Here is a 15,002-nt window from a genome sequence, read left to right on the forward strand (position 1 = left end):
CTCCATGTGCCCAATCAGAAGAAAGACACCTGTCACGTGCCCCCTGGGCAAGGGGTTGAGAGCATGGGCTCTAAATATGCTCTTTCCATTATTAAGTTGGTACATTTTACATTTTATATTTTTGGACATAGTGTCACACTCTGTTGCCCAAGCTGAGTGCTGTGGTGTGATCTCAGCTCACTGCAGCCTCAACTTCCTGGGATCAAACAATTCTCCTGTCTCCTGTGTAGCTGGGACCACAGGCGTGCACCATCACACCCAGCTAATTTTTTCTTATTTCTAGAGATGGGGGTCTCACTGTGTTGCCCAGGCTGGTCTCAAACTCCTGGACTCAAGTGATCCCCCTTCCTCGGCCTCTCAAAGTGCTGGGACTAGAGGCATGAGCCACCGCACCAGGCCACATTTTACATTTTAATTTTTAATTACACAGATAATTGTTGAATCAAGTTCCCTTTCTGAAAATAATAATTTTTCATGTAAAGCTAAAGTCCTTTTTGTTCCCCTCTCTCCTCCCAGTCCTGATCTGCTCCTCACTCCGCACAAGTAGCTACTGTGATATGTTTGTGTATGTCATTCCAGACCTCTTTTTTAATTTTTTTTTTAAGAGACAGGGTCTTGCTCTGTTACCAAGGCTGGAATGGCATGATCAGGGCTCGCTGCAGCCTCAACATCCTGGGCTCAAGTGATCCTCCCACCTCAGTCTCCTGACTGGCTGAGGTTACAGATGCACACCACCATGCCTGGCTTTTTTTTTTTTTTTGGTTGAGACAGGTTTCACTATATTGTTCAGGCTGGTCTTGAACTCCTGGCCTCAAGCAATACTCCCATCTCAGCTTCCCAAAGTGCTGGGATTATAGGCATGAGCCACCATGTCTGGCCTAGGTCTTTTTAAAGGTACACCTTTACATATAATCCCATGGGTATCCATAGAAAATGTGTTTTTTTGTTTGTTTGTTTTTTTGTTTTTGGAGATGGAGTTTTGCTCTGGTCGCCCGGGCTGGAGTGCAGTGGTGCCATCTTGGCTCACTGCAACCTCCACCTCCCGGGTTCAAGTGGTTCTCCTGCCTCAGCCTCCTGAGTAGCTGGGATTAACAGGTGCCACAACACCTGGCTAATTTTTGTATTTTTAGTAGAGATGGGGTTTCACCATGTTGGCCAGGCTGGTCTCGAACTCCTAACCTCAGGTGATCCACCCGGCTCTGCCTCCCTAAGTGCTGGGATTACAGGCATGAGCCACTGTGCCTGACTGAAAACGTGGTATTTTTTTAAAACTATATCATGCTGTATACTGCAACATGTCCGTTAAATTAACAATATGATTTGGAGTTCTGTATTACTACATGTAGATTCATTTCATTGCTTTAACTGCTATATACTATTCCATGATAGAACACTACATTTTATTTTTCCACTGCTCTACTGGTGAACATTTAGGTCATCTCCAGTGTTCTGCAATTACAAACAAGTCACTATGAATGTTCTGGGACCTGTCTCCTGAGCACCCATGGGTGCTTTTCCAGGGCAGGCCTGTTGTGGCCAGATGATGGCTGCGTCTTCATGAGTTAGCAGTGAGGAAGCTCAGGGCAACTGCTGAGCTATAAGAAATTTCAGGTTTGTCTCAGTCTTTCAGCAGGTTGTAGATAAACATCCACATTTGGAAAACTGTGCGATTTTCCTAATAGAGCCAGGAAAGGAGGAAGACCCAGCCTTTCCACACTCTGGTGTCACGAGTCTGCCAGATGGACCCCTGGTCTCTTACAGGTGGGTTATTTCCTCTTCTTGTTCTCCATCCAGGTGAACCCAGCTGACGGCGAGAACTATGTCACCATGGTAGAGATGACATTTGTGTTCAGCATGATCTGGTCTGTGTGTGCCTCTGTGGATGAGGAGGGCCGCAAGAGGATCGACAGCTACCTCCGAGAGATCGAGGGCTCCTTTCCCAATAAGGTTGGGTGCACACCCAGCTGTCCTGTTTGCCCTGTTTTTCCAGACCCCCTGGGCATCCCCCATCTCAGGCTGTGCTTGGGTTTCCCTCTCTCTTTCTTCCACCCGGTGGTCTGGGGCCCGTTCTCTGGGCTGGAGAAGGCTCAAGGAAGGCTTTGGTAACCTGACCTACATGCCCTCCTTAGGACACAGTATACGAGTATTTTGTGGACCCCAAAATACGGAGTTGGACATCATTTGAGGACAAGCTCCCTAAGAGTTGGCGCTACCCTCCAAAGTGAGAGCTGGGCCTGGGTGTGAGGAGGGCATGGGGCAGTGGCAGGTAGGGGACGTGGCAAGAGTGATGGGGCCTAGAAGCAAAAATGAGTGATAGGAAGGAGAAGGCAGGTCCCAGAGAAGGGCTGCCTCTTGAGGACAGGAAGTGGGACCTAGAGTGCTTAGGACAGGGTCTTTGAGGGGAGCGCGTGATCCCCAGGCCCCACAGGAGGGCACGGTGGTGATGAGACAGTGGTGACGTGGAGGGAAAGGAAGTGAGAGTTGGAAAGGAGTGGGCGGCTGGTTCTTGAGAGCTGGCCCCTGCTCTTCCCTAGCTCCCCCTTCTATAAGATCATGGTGCCCACCGTCGACACTGTTCGCTACAACTACCTGGTGAGCACCTTGGTGGCCAACCAGAATCCTGTTCTGCTGGTGGGTCCCGTGGGGACTGGGAAGACCTCCATCGCCCAGAGCGTTCTGCAGTCCCTGCCCTCCAGCCAGTGGTCGGTGCTCATTGTCAACATGTCCGCACAGGTGTGTCAGGGATCCAGGGGCCAGGCCGCTAGCTCCCCTGGGATCCAAGTGCCTGCCTGACCCTCCTCTCTAAGCCCGTATTTCTCTCAGGGGACCCACACATTCATTCGGTACCTTTCCACCAGACCACATCCAATAACGTGCAGAGCATCATTGAGAGCAGGGTTGAGAAGCGAACCAAGGGTGTCTACGTGCCATTCGGGGGCAAAAGCATGATCACCTTTATGGATGACCTAAATATGCCTGCTAAGGACATGTTTGGGTCCCAGCCACCCCTGGAGCTGATCCGTCTCTGGATTGACTATGGCTTCTGGTATGACCGTGCGAAGCAGACCATCAAGTACATTCGAGTAAGCCTCCCGAGAGTCTGTTCTTCAGGCCTCTGCTCCCTTCTGGGATAGGCTCAGTCCCCACTCCACTGGGGCCCCAGGCTATGGTCCTATCATCCTGGATTCCTTCCCACACAGGAGTGTCCTTCTTCATGACAGCAGTCCTCAGCTCCCCACTCACGAGCCAGGCATCCTCCCTCAGTCCTGGCTACTTCGTGGGATTCTGAGCATATTGTTTGCTCTTTCTTTCTCTCTCTTTCTTTTTCTCTTTCTTTCTTTCTTTCTTTCTTTCTTTCTTTCTTTCTTTCTTTCTTTTTCTTTCTTTCCCTTCTTTCTGCCTTTCTTTCCTTTCTTCTTTTTTCTTTCTTCCCTCTTTCTCTTCTTTTTTCTTTCTTTCTTCTCTCTTTCTTTCTTTCCTCTTTCTTTCTTTCTTTCTTTCAGCGTCTTGCTGTGTTGCCAAGGCTGGAGTGCCAGGTTAATTTTATGATTTTTAATGGATACAAGGTCTCCATATGTTGCCCAGGCTGGTTTTGAACTCCTGGGCTCAAGAGATCCTCCCACCTCGTCCTCCCAAAGTGTTGGCATTACAGGCCTGAGCCACGCCCCCTGCTGCTTCTCTTTAATCAGCGGCCATCGCGGCCTGGCTCCTGGGGTTGTTTGTGTGTATATCTGGCACTCAGGGCCAAAAACTCGGCTAGTGATATATTCATGTGTGTTTGAGAGAGAACATACACACATGTGTATAGATATGCACAATTTTAAAAGAAGAAAAAGAGAAAGTCTAGAAGACACAAATTTTTTTTTTACTTACCTGTATTTTCTCATTTGGGTACATGGATTATAAGGATGAAATACAGACAAATGCATTCCTGGTTCTAAAATAAGTTTCCTATGTCCCTTCCTTCTCTTCGCCTCCCCCTGCCCTGCCGCTCCATGATCCTCTCAACCCGCTGCGTCCTGGTTCCTCTTCCCCTTTGTCCCTCCTCGCACTGTTTTCCTCCCACTCCTTTTTACCCGGCCTGTGTCAGCACCTCTCTTGCCCTCTCCCCTCCTGCCTCTCTGTCCTCCTTGTCACTGCTCTCTAGGAAATGTTCCTGATGGCTGCCATGGGCCCCCCTGGGGGTGGACGGACTGTCATCTCCCCAAGGCTACAGAGTCGCTTCAACATTATCAACATGACCTTCCCCACAGTGAGGATCTCATGGGGGCTGCAGGACGAGGGGAGGGTAGGAGGTGAAACGTGTCTGTCTCAGAGAAGCAGGGGCCAGATCCCAGGGGGCCGAGGCACCTCAAGCAGAGCTCCACACAGGAAGCTGGGACGATCCGTAGGGCCGGGCCTGTGCTGGCTCCTGAGCTAGGGGAGCTACGGGATGGAAGCGTACCTTCCTGGCTGTGGAAAAGGAAGCCTTGTAGTCCCAATGGGCAGAGAACACAGTGAAGCTCAAGTAGACTAAGGAAGGTAGACCCTACAAAGCCCACGGCAGTGTCAGGATTAGAGCCAGGCCAGCGAGTCACCCGTCTCAGTGCAGAATTTAAGGGGGCACCCAAAAGACCCTGTAATCAGGAGAAATAACATGTTAACACTTCCTTTTTTTTTTTTTTTTTTTGAGACAGGGTCTCACTCTGTTGCCCAGGCTGGAATGCAGTGGCATGATCTCAGCTCACTGCAACCTCCACTTCCCGGGTTCAAGTGATTCTCCTGCCTCAGCCTCCAGAGTAGCTGGGACTACAGGCGCCCACCACCATGCCCAGCTAATTCTTGTATTTTCAGTAGAGACAGAGTTTCATCATGTTGCCCAGTCTGGTCTCAAACTCCTGGACTCAAGAGATCCGCCCACCTCAGCCTCCCAGCACACTTGGCCTCACATTTTTTTTTCCTGTCTGTGACATTCTATTGATCGTATGGAGTGGGAAGGAGAACTGGAGAAGTATGTGGGGCCAAGGGATCCCAGGGGAACAGGAAGGGTATTGAGGCTTGGCCACTAGTACTGGTGAGTCTGTAGTAACGCAATATTTTTTAAAATTAAAATTAATGCCAATAATTTATGATGAGCAAAATACCACCATTTTGAATAAATACAAAATCAGTAGAGTGCAGTGCTGAGCCATATTGGAGCCTAAGGGGAAAGGAGAAATCAGTAATCCCCATCTGGTCTTTATTTAAAATGTTTGTGTTTGTTAATGATGAATATTTTGCATTCATTTTTGTTTGTAAATACTGTGTTGGCCAGGCACGGTGGCTCCCAGCTGTAATCCCAGTACTTTAGGAACCTGAGGCAGGCAGATCACTCTAGCCCAGGAGTTTGATATCAGCCTGAGCAGCATGGGGAAACCCTGTCTCTATAAAAAAATACAAAAGTTAGCCGGGTGTGGTGGTGCACACCTGTGGTCCAGCTATTTGAGAGGCTGAGGTGAGAGGACTGCTTGAGCCCAGGAGGTCAAGGCTGTAGTGAACCATGATCGCACCATTGGACACCAGCTTGGGCAACAGATGAGACCCTGTCTGAAAAAAAATTTATATATATATATATATATGTATAGTGTTAAGGCCGGGTGCAGTGGCTCACGCCTGTAATCCCAGCACTTTGGGAGGCCAAAGCAGGCGGATCACCTGAGGTAGGGATTTCGAGATCAGCCTGACCACCATGGAGAAACCCTGTCTCTACTAAAAATACAAAAAATTAGCCAGGCGTGGTGGTGGGCACCTGTAATCCCAGCTACTTGGGAGGATCAGGCAGAGAATTGCTTGAACTCACGAGGTGGAAGTTGCAGTATATATAAATAAATAAATATAAATATGTATAAATATATAGTATATATAATATATATAACACTATATGTATATATATAGTGTTAAAATAGCATTTATCGGTTGTCTTATTTCTGAGTTTAGGATTTTTTTTATTTTGAGACGGAATTTCACTCATTGCCCAGGCTGGAGTGCAATGGCACGATCTTGGCTCACCACAACCTCCGCCTCCCCGGTTCAAGTGATTCTCCTGCCTCAGCGTCCCGAGTAGCTGGGATTAGAGGCATGTGCCACCATGCCCGGCTAATTTTATATTTTTTAGTGGAGACAGGGTTTCTCCATGGTGGTCAGGCTGGTCTTGAACTCCCGACCTCAAGTGATCCGCCCGCCTCGGCCTCCCAAAGTACTGGGATTACAGGCATGAGCCACCGCGCCTGGCCCTAGGATTTTTTTTTGATGCCCCCTTAAATTGTGCCCATGAGCCAAGCTCTTTATTGGCTTCCCCTCTGGCTAGAAGGCCAGGAGCCCTAGAGAGTGAGCCAGGGTCTACTTCTAGGAGTCCCAGATCATCCGCATATTCGGCACCATGATCAATCAGAAGCTTCAGGACTTTGAGGAAGAGGTGAAGCCCATTGGGAACGTGGTGACAGAGGCCACCCTGGACATGTACAACACCGTGGTACAGCGCTTCCTGCCCACGCCCACCAAGATCCATTACCTCTTCAACCTTCGAGACATCTCCAAGGTGACTCTCGGCCTGACCTTGCCCCTTCTGCTTGGCCCAGCCTCGCGGAGGCTTTCTCTTCTCAAACTAAGCCTTATCACTCACTAGCATGCGCAACCAAAAGTCACCCCCATGCCGAAGTGCCACATTCCCTGGCCTTACCTTTAAAACTTCTGGGCCAAGCGCAGTGGCTCACACCTGTAATTCCAGCACCTTGGGAGGCCAACGCAGGCAGAACACCTGAGGTTACGAGTTCAAGACCAGCCTGGCCAACATGGTGAAATCCTGTCTCTATTAAAAATACAAAAAAAAAAATTAGCTGGGCATGGTGGCGTGTGCCTGTAATCCCAGCTACATGGGAAGCTAAGGCAGGAGAATTGCTTGAACCTGGGAGGCAGAGGTTGCAGTGAGCTGAGATTCACCACTGCAGTCCAGCCTTAGAGATAGAGTGAGACTCTGTCTCAAAAAAACAAACAAACAAAAAACTTCTGGAGGGAATCTTTTTGCTCCCTGGTCCCAACAGTCAGTCCTCTTCCCAGGTGTTCCAGGGCATGCTTAGAGCCAACAAGGACTTCCATGATACCAAGTCCAGCATCACACGGCTCTGGATCCATGAATGTTTCAGGTGACATGCATGTGCCCTGGCCAGACACAGGCTTCCTCAGCCTTGCTCCCACCCCCACTTCGCTCCCGGCCTGACGCTGCCTTCCCCAGGCCATTCTCCTCTTTATTCCCAGATCTCACCCCAGTTCCCTGCCCACAGAGTCTTCTCTGACCGGCTGGTTGATGCGGCAGACACAGAAGCCTTCATGGGCATCATAAGCGACAAGCTCGGCTCCTTCTTTGACCTCACGTTTCATCATCTCTGTCCCAGCAAGCGTCCTCCTATCTTTGGTGAGCTGGGAGCTGTGACGACCTTGGGCTTGACACTCTTAGGACTTCGGGGCCAGAAGGAGTCAGGGCATGGAGTCTAAAGTGTGAAGCCCTGCAGGGGGAGGCAAACCAGGCATTTGTGACTCTGATCCCCTCTTCCCATGGCCCAGGGGATTTCCTGAAGGAGCCCAAGGTGTATGAAGACCTCACAGATCTGACAGTGCTGAAGACAGTCATGGAGACGGCTCTAAATGAGTATAACCTGTCACCCTCTGTCGTGCCCATGCAGCTAGTGCTCTTCCGAGAGGCTATTGAACACAGTGAGCACCTGCCACACCCCTCCCCTTCCCCATCATCTCAGCGATGGGGTATGTCTAAGGAAATAGGGGTCCCTTCCCAGGTCTCCCAAATCAAGTTCTGGAAGCTGCCTTTCTTCCTGGCCCCAGATGCCCTGTGGCAGTGTGTGTTTAACAGAGAAGGTGGAGGTTAAAAGTTGAATTGCCTCCTGGGCCTTGGGCACCAACTTCTTCTCATACCTCTTGGTTCCTCTGCTTCAGTTTCAGGGGCCCCAATCCCTAGCCTAGGGCCTGGAGGTCCCCTGAGTTTGCTCAGCCAACTCATTACCCTCACACCCACCCCACCCCCAGTCACACGGATCGTGCGGGTCATTGGACAGCCTCGGGGCAACATGCTCCTGGTGGGCATTGGGGGCAGCGGACGCCAGAGTCTGGCCCGCCTGGCTTCATCCATCTGCGACTACACCACCTTCCAGATCGAGGTCACCAAACATTATCGGAAGCAAGAGTTCCGAGACGGTACGGCTGGGTTTCTGAAACGCTAGGAATGAAAGATCAGATGCGTGCATTCCTGCAATGACAAGAGAGGAGAGATGGCAGCCAGATGGGCAGACGTACCTGGCCTGTGTTGGGTGTAGGATGGTGTTGTGTGTATGCTGTGGGGCAGGGAGGGTTCCTAAATCTCAGAAAAGGAATCAAGCCCAGGATGGGGAATCTGCAGTGAGTTTGTCCTCCTTCCCTCCCTCGGCCAGATATCAAGCGTCTGTATCGCCAGGCTGGGGTGGAGCTCAAGACCACGTCCTTCCTTTTTGTGGACACCCAAATAGCTGATGAGTCCTTCCTAGAGGACATCAACAACATCCTCAGCTCAGGCGAGGTGCCCAATCTCTACAAGCCTGATGAATTCGAAGAGGTAGGATTCCCTCCACACCCTTGACCAGTCGGTTCTTTGGCCTGCCTAGCTGACACCAGAAGGACCACACCTCCCAGAATGTGCCACTGGAGCACCCCCACTGCCCACCTTAGCCCTGTAAGGTAGAAGGTCCCCTCCAGGGACCCTGGGCAGAGCTGCTTTAAAACCCACGCTTCAGAGCCAGGCACAGTGGCTTGAGCCTGTAGTTCCAGCTACTCGGGGGTGGGGGTTGCTGAAGCAGGAGGATGGTTTGAGGTCAGGAGTTCGAGTCCAGCCTGGGAAACACTTCGTCAGCCCTGCCTGACCTGCTGCCCCCGCTGATTCTGCCATGGACACGCCAGCCCTCTGACCCTGGGTGGCTTCTGTCCAGATCCAGTCTCATATCATAGACCAGGCCCGGGCGGAGCAGGTGCCTGAGTCATCGGACAGCCTCTTCACCTACCTCATCGAACGCGTGCGAAACAACCTGCACATCGTGCTCTGCCTCAGCCCCGTGGGGGATCCCTTCAGGTGACTTCTGTGACATTCTTCTTCTCTCAGCCCCTTCTGTGTGCTCCCTCACCCTGCTGTGGCCTCCTGTGCCTTCTGGAAATCAGTGTCAGGAGTAACAGCAGGCTCCTCTGCGCGCCTTGCCCATCTCCTTTCCTTAGGCTGTGCCCGATTTCAGGAAGTTCCTTTGGTGGACATGGGAGTCATCCATCCTCTTTTGGCATAACTAGATTTTGTTTGCTTGTTTTGGTGGGTGGCTTTTTGGTTTTGTTTTGTCATTGTAAATCTAATTGTGGTTGAACACACACACACACAGGCTGGGCACAGTGGCTCACGCCTGTAATCCCAACACTTTGGGAGGCCAAGGCGGGTGGATCACGATGTCGGGAGACTGAGACCATCCTGGCTAACATGGTGAAACCCCATCTCTACTAAAAATACAAAAAATTAGCAGGGCATGGTGGCAGGGGCGCCTATAGTCCCAGCTACTCAGGAGGCTGAGGCAGAAGAATCGCTTGAACCCAGGAGACAGAGGTTGCAGTGAGCCGAGATCTCGTCACTACACACCAGCCTGGGTGACAGAGCGAGACTCTGTCTCAAAACACACACACACACACACACACACACACACACACACATACCCAAAATGTATCATCTTAATTGTTTCTGAGTGCAGTGCTCAGTCGTGTGAAGTACACTCACACTGTTGTGTAACAGCTCCAGAGCTTTCTCATGCTCCCGAGGTCGCACTCCATACCCACGAAACCACTGCTCCCCATTCCCTCCCCAGCTGCTGTCTCTTGAGTCTGACATCAGATGCCTCACATAGGTGGAACCATGCTGCACTTGTCTTTGTTTCTTTTTTTGTTTGAGACGGAGTCTTGCTCTGTTGCCCAGGCTGGAGTGCAGTGCTGTGATCTCGGCTCACTGCAGCCTCCACCTCCCAGGTTCAAGTGATCCTCGTGCCTTAGTCTCCCAGTAGCTAGGATTACAGGTGCTCGCCACCATGTCTGGCTAATTTTTGTACTTTTAGTAGAGACAGGGTTTCACCATGTTGGTCTGGCTGATCTCAAACTCCTGACCTCAAGTGATCCACCCGCCTTGGCCTCCCAAAGTGCTGGGATTACAGGCGTGAGCCACCGCGCCCAGCTACCATTTGTCTATCTGTGACTTGCTTATTTCACTTAGCGTAGTGTCCTCAAGGTTCATCCATGTTGTAGCATGTGTCAGGATTTCCTTCTTTTTTTAAGGCTGAATAATATTATCTTGTATGTCTATACCACACTTTCTTGATATGACTAGATTTTTAAGGGCATCTGAAACTAGGAAGAGGGCAGAGAACTTGTGCAGGGAAGCAATTTGGATTACCTTAAAAAAAATTTTTTTTGAGACAGAGTCTTGCTCTGTTGCCCAGGCTGGAGTGCAGTGGTGCCACGCTGGCTCACTGCAACCTCCATCTCCCAGGCTCAAGTGATCCTCCTGCCTCAGCCTCTCCGGTAGCTGAGACTACAAGCACATGCCACCATGACCAGCTAATTTGCGTACTTTTTGTAGAGATGGGGTTTCGCCATGTTGCCTAGGATGGTTTCGAACACCTGGGCTCAAGGAATCCACCCGTCTTGGCCTCTCAAAGTGCTGGGATTACAGGCACAAGCCCCAGTGCCTGGCCTACCATTTTGTTTTTAATGTTTGTGATACATGGTGTACTTACCATAGCCAGGTGCTACGCTGAGCTTTTCACGTGTGACACCTCATTGAATCCCCCAACCGCCCTAGTCAGCCTGTATTATTATTCCCATTTTAGAGACGAGGAAATTGGCATTCAAAGAGCTTAGATCCTTGCTGGAGATCCACACCTTGAAAGTGTAGAACCAGGTTTTTCTGACGCCAGAACCTGTTTCTAAATGCTCTGCTGAACTAGCTCTGAAGGAACAGAATTTGGACAAGGAGATACAGGAGCAAGGGGATGGGGCATTTTAGGTTCCTAGAAAGTGAGTGGATGCGTGTGGGGAAGCCAGTACCTGGAGGCTGTGTCTGTGCATGGAATTTACAGCCTCTCCAAACCCCTTCCCAGGAACTGGATCCGCCAGTACCCAGCCTTGGTGAACTGCACAACCATCAACTGGTTCTCAGAGTGGCCCCAAGAGGCCCTGCTCGAGGTGGCTGAGAAGTACCTCATAGGAGTAGACCTGGGAACTCAGGAGAATGTGAGCCCCTCCTCCCCGCCTCTCATCGCACCCCCGGCCTCCCTCCTCCCCGCCTCTCATCGCACCCCCGGCCTCCCTCCTCCCCGCCTCTCATTGCACTCCCGGCCTCTCTCCCACTTCTGTTTCCATCCGCCTTTTCAACCTGTGTCACTGGCCTCAGATCCACAGGAAGGTGGCCCAGATCTTCGTCACTATGCACTGGTCAGTAGCTCAGTATTCCCAGAAGATGCTGTTGGAACTGCGGAGACACAACTACGTCACACCCACCAACTACCTGGAACTCGTGTCTGGATATAAGAAGTATGAAGCGGGGCAGGGGATGTGCAGGGCCAGGGAGGCTGGTGTCTTCGGAGGGCAATGGGTGAAATGATGTTGATGTGCAAGGGCAGAGACGCAAAGGCCGCAGTTCTGCCCAGGAAGTTGGGAAGAGGGAGTTGGGGCTTCCCGTGGGAGGGGCTGTCTCCACAGCCTTCTGGCTATGTTCCCCTCAGCCCCCCTCCACACCCTCTTGGCCCTTATTTTCTGGCATGAAGTTTCTCTTTTTCTGACCATAATATAACTGGAACATTGCCATAATATACCCAGTCCTTTCCTGTCTGCCTTTAATGTCTTCTAGACTTTCTACCTGTATGAGATAGAAAAAAACAAAGTGTTTTCCCTACTCTCTCACTCAACACAGGACAGTCCCTCAGTATCCATGCGGAATTGGTTCCAGGACCTCCCACGGATACCAAAATCCACAGATGCTCCAGTCCCTGATATAGAATGGTGCATTTGCGTGTAACTTATGCATGTTCCTCCCATATACTTTGAATCCTCTCTAGATTACTTATAATATCTAATACAATGTAAATAGTCATTATACTGTATTGTTTAGGGAATAATGACAAGAAGAAAAAGTCTGTACATGTTCAGTGCAGATGCAACTTTTTTTGCAATTTTTTTTTTTTTTTTTTTAGATGGAGTCTCGCACTGTTGCCCAGGCTGGAGTGCAGTGGCGCAGTCTTGGCTCACTGCAACCTCTGCCTCCTGGCTTCAAGTGATTCTCCTGCCTCAGCCTCCCTAGTAGCTGGGATTACAGGCACGCACCACCATGCCCAGCTACTTTTTTTTTTTTTTGTATTTTTAGTAGAGACACGGTTTCACCATGTTGGCCAGGCTGTTCTTGAACTCCTGACCTCAGGTGATCCACCGGCCTCAGCCTCCCAAAGTGCTGGGATTATAGGCATGAGCCACCGTGCCCAGACTTTTTTCAAATATTTTTGATCCTCTGTTGGTTGAATCCATGGATGTGGATACGGAAGGCTGGCTGTACTTCACTTCTGACACCAGATGTGGCAGGGATTTTCCCCACCCAAGCAGTTCTCCAGGGGACGCTGGCTGGGTGTCCTATAATATAACTCAATTCTGAAACGATCTACCTGGAGTTAGAGTCAGATCACACAGGCGGAGGGCTCAGTCCCACAATACACCCCCCGCTTCAGATGCTAACCGAAAGCCGAGTGTTTTACCTGTGTTTCTGCCTGGCCGGTTATAAATCGAGGGTTCCCACCACCCCCTTGTCAGGTTCAGTTAATTTGCTAGGTGGCTCGCAGAACTCAGGAAACACTTCACCTACTATTGCTGATTTATTGCAAAGGATATTTTAAAAGATACAAATAAGGCTGGGCGCAGTGGCTCACGCCTGTAATCCCAGCACTTTGGGAGGCTGAGGTGGGCGGATCACTTGAGGTCAGGAGTTCAAGAACAGCCTAGCCAACATGGTGAAACCCTGTCTCTACAAAAATACAAAAATTAGCCAGGCATAATGGTGGGTGGCTGAGGTGGGAGAATCATTTGAACCCAGGAGGTGGAGGTTGCAGTGAGCTGAGATTGCATCATTGCACTCCAGCCTGGGTGACAGAGTGAGACTCCGTCTCAAAAAAAAAAAAAAAAAATCAGAAATTGTGGGGCAGGTGCAGTGGCTCATGCCTGTAATCCCAGCATGTTGGGAGGCTGAGGTGGGAGGATTACTTGAGGTCAGGAGTTTGAGACCAGCCTGGGCAAAATAACAAGATGCCATCTCTACAAAAAAAGAAAGAGAGAGAGACAGAAATAAATTGTTGCAATCCTGGGCCACATTCCCATAGGGAAAAAAAAACCAGGCTGGAGCTGAGGGACAGCTGCCTGCCCTGGGCCAGCCCACCTGCCTGTTCCACAGTGGGGAACAGAGGAAGATTCTCATGTAGGGGAGGTGGTGTGATGGAGACTGTTTAACAAGCTGATTCTGGTAGTGGTGTGTAGAATAAACCAGAGGAATGAGAGCCTGAAATCAAGAAGAGCCCTTGGGAAGCTGTTGGCAATGACCCAGGCAGGAAATGATAGAATCCCAACCAAGATGGTGGTGGTAGTGTTGGTGGACAGAAAGGAAGGCAGACTTGAGACACACGGGGAAGGTGGACCTTACAGGACACCCCACTTGCCGGAAGCCCCGCCTCTCCACACCCTGTCCTATTCTCTCCCCCAGGTTGCTGGGAGAAAAACGGCAGGAGCTGCTGGACCAAGCCAATAAACTGCGGACAGGCTTGTTCAAGATCGACGAAACTAGGGAAAAGGTGCAAGTGATGTCGTTGGAGCTGGAGGATGCCAAGAAGAAGGTGGCTGAGTTCCAGAAGCAGTGTGAGGAGTACCTGGTCATCATTGTGCAGCAGAAGCGGGAGGCGGATGAGCAGCAGAAGGTCGAGGGCCCACGCCCACCCCCCGTGCTCCACTCCCACCAGTGCCGGCTACCGCGTCAGGGAACCCATGTTCCCCTTCTTAAATTTTCTTTAGCGACTGGGTGCAGTGGCTCACGCCTGTAATCCCAGCACTTTGGGAGGCCGAGGCAGGAGGATCACCTGAGGTCAGCAGTTCGAGACCAACTTGGCCAACATGGTGAAACCCTGTCTCTACTAAAAATACAAAGATTAGCTGGGCGTGGTGGCAGGTGCCTGTAGTCCCAGCTACTCGGGAGGCTGAGGTGGGAGAATCACTTTAAACCCTGGGGGCGGAGGTTGCAGTGAGCTGAGATTGCACCACTGCACTCCAGCCTGGGCAAAAGAGCTAGACTCCATCTCAAAAAAAAAAAAAAAAATTCTTTAGCTTTCTCTTTCATCTCTTCCACCAACACCATCACTCCCACCTTTGCCCAAGGCAAAGACAAAAAACCCTTGTCCTTTTTTCATCCCTAGGCCGTAACAGCCAACAGTGAAAAGATTGCAGTTGAGGAAATCAAGTGTCAGGCACTGGCTGACAATGCCCAGAAAGACCTAGAAGAGGCACTGCCCGCCCTGGAAGAGGCCATGCGGGTACCAAGGGCGGGTGCAAGGATGGGAGCCGGAGCGCGAGGCCCCGGGGAAGGGAATGGGCCAGTCTTCTTTGTCCTCAAAGACTCTGGGGAAGTGGGAAGAAGAGGTGGCACCTCAGCTAGGTTCCGTCTCCATAAGGTCCTGTCTTACCCGTTGAGTTGCTCCCTCACTTTATCCCTTTTTCCCCCAGGCCCTGGAGTCTCTGAACAAGAAGGATATAGGAGAGATCAAGTCTTATGGACGGCCCCCAGCCCAAGTGGAGATAGTGATGCAGGCAGTTATGATTCTTCGAGGCAATGAGCCCACATGGGCAGAGGCCAAGAGGCAGCTAGGTAAGCTAGAGACCATGAAATAAATGACTTC

The 15,002-nt window shown here is 50.7% G+C and overlaps 1 protein-coding gene across 7 annotated transcripts in view; it reads left to right on the forward strand.

The window, feature by feature from the left end:
* The window catches only part of DNAH2 (dynein axonemal heavy chain 2), a 118,910-nt gene that overhangs the window by 75,588 nt on the left and 28,320 nt on the right, over positions 1-15,002 (forward strand). For all 7 annotated transcript variants that reach the window (XR_009211092.1, XR_009211094.1, XR_009211093.1 and 4 more), the window contains 17 exons: positions 1,795-1,947; positions 2,130-2,221; positions 2,535-2,733; positions 2,859-3,083; positions 4,148-4,252; positions 6,368-6,556; positions 7,075-7,160; positions 7,299-7,429; positions 7,579-7,728; positions 8,056-8,223; positions 8,457-8,617; positions 8,988-9,127; positions 11,181-11,313; positions 11,474-11,613; positions 13,820-14,030; positions 14,523-14,639; positions 14,830-14,971. Coding sequence is in view for 4 of the 7 variants with exons in the window: in XM_058431469.1 (XP_058287452.1) it covers positions 1,795-1,947; positions 2,130-2,221; positions 2,535-2,733; positions 2,859-3,083; positions 4,148-4,252; positions 6,368-6,556; positions 7,075-7,160; positions 7,299-7,429; positions 7,579-7,728; positions 8,056-8,223; positions 8,457-8,617; positions 8,988-9,127; positions 11,181-11,313; positions 11,474-11,613; positions 13,820-14,030; positions 14,523-14,639; positions 14,830-14,971 (2,542 nt within the window). In the remaining 3 variants the exon portion in view is untranslated. The remainder of the gene's footprint in view (positions 1-1,794; positions 1,948-2,129; positions 2,222-2,534; positions 2,734-2,858; positions 3,084-4,147; positions 4,253-6,367; positions 6,557-7,074; positions 7,161-7,298; positions 7,430-7,578; positions 7,729-8,055; positions 8,224-8,456; positions 8,618-8,987; positions 9,128-11,180; positions 11,314-11,473; positions 11,614-13,819; positions 14,031-14,522; positions 14,640-14,829; positions 14,972-15,002) is intronic.

The sequence above is a fragment of the Hylobates moloch genome, unplaced genomic scaffold, assembly GCF_009828535.3.
Source record: "Hylobates moloch isolate HMO894 unplaced genomic scaffold, HMol_V3 SCAFFOLD_19, whole genome shotgun sequence".
NCBI lineage: Eukaryota > Metazoa > Chordata > Mammalia > Primates > Hylobatidae > Hylobates > Hylobates moloch.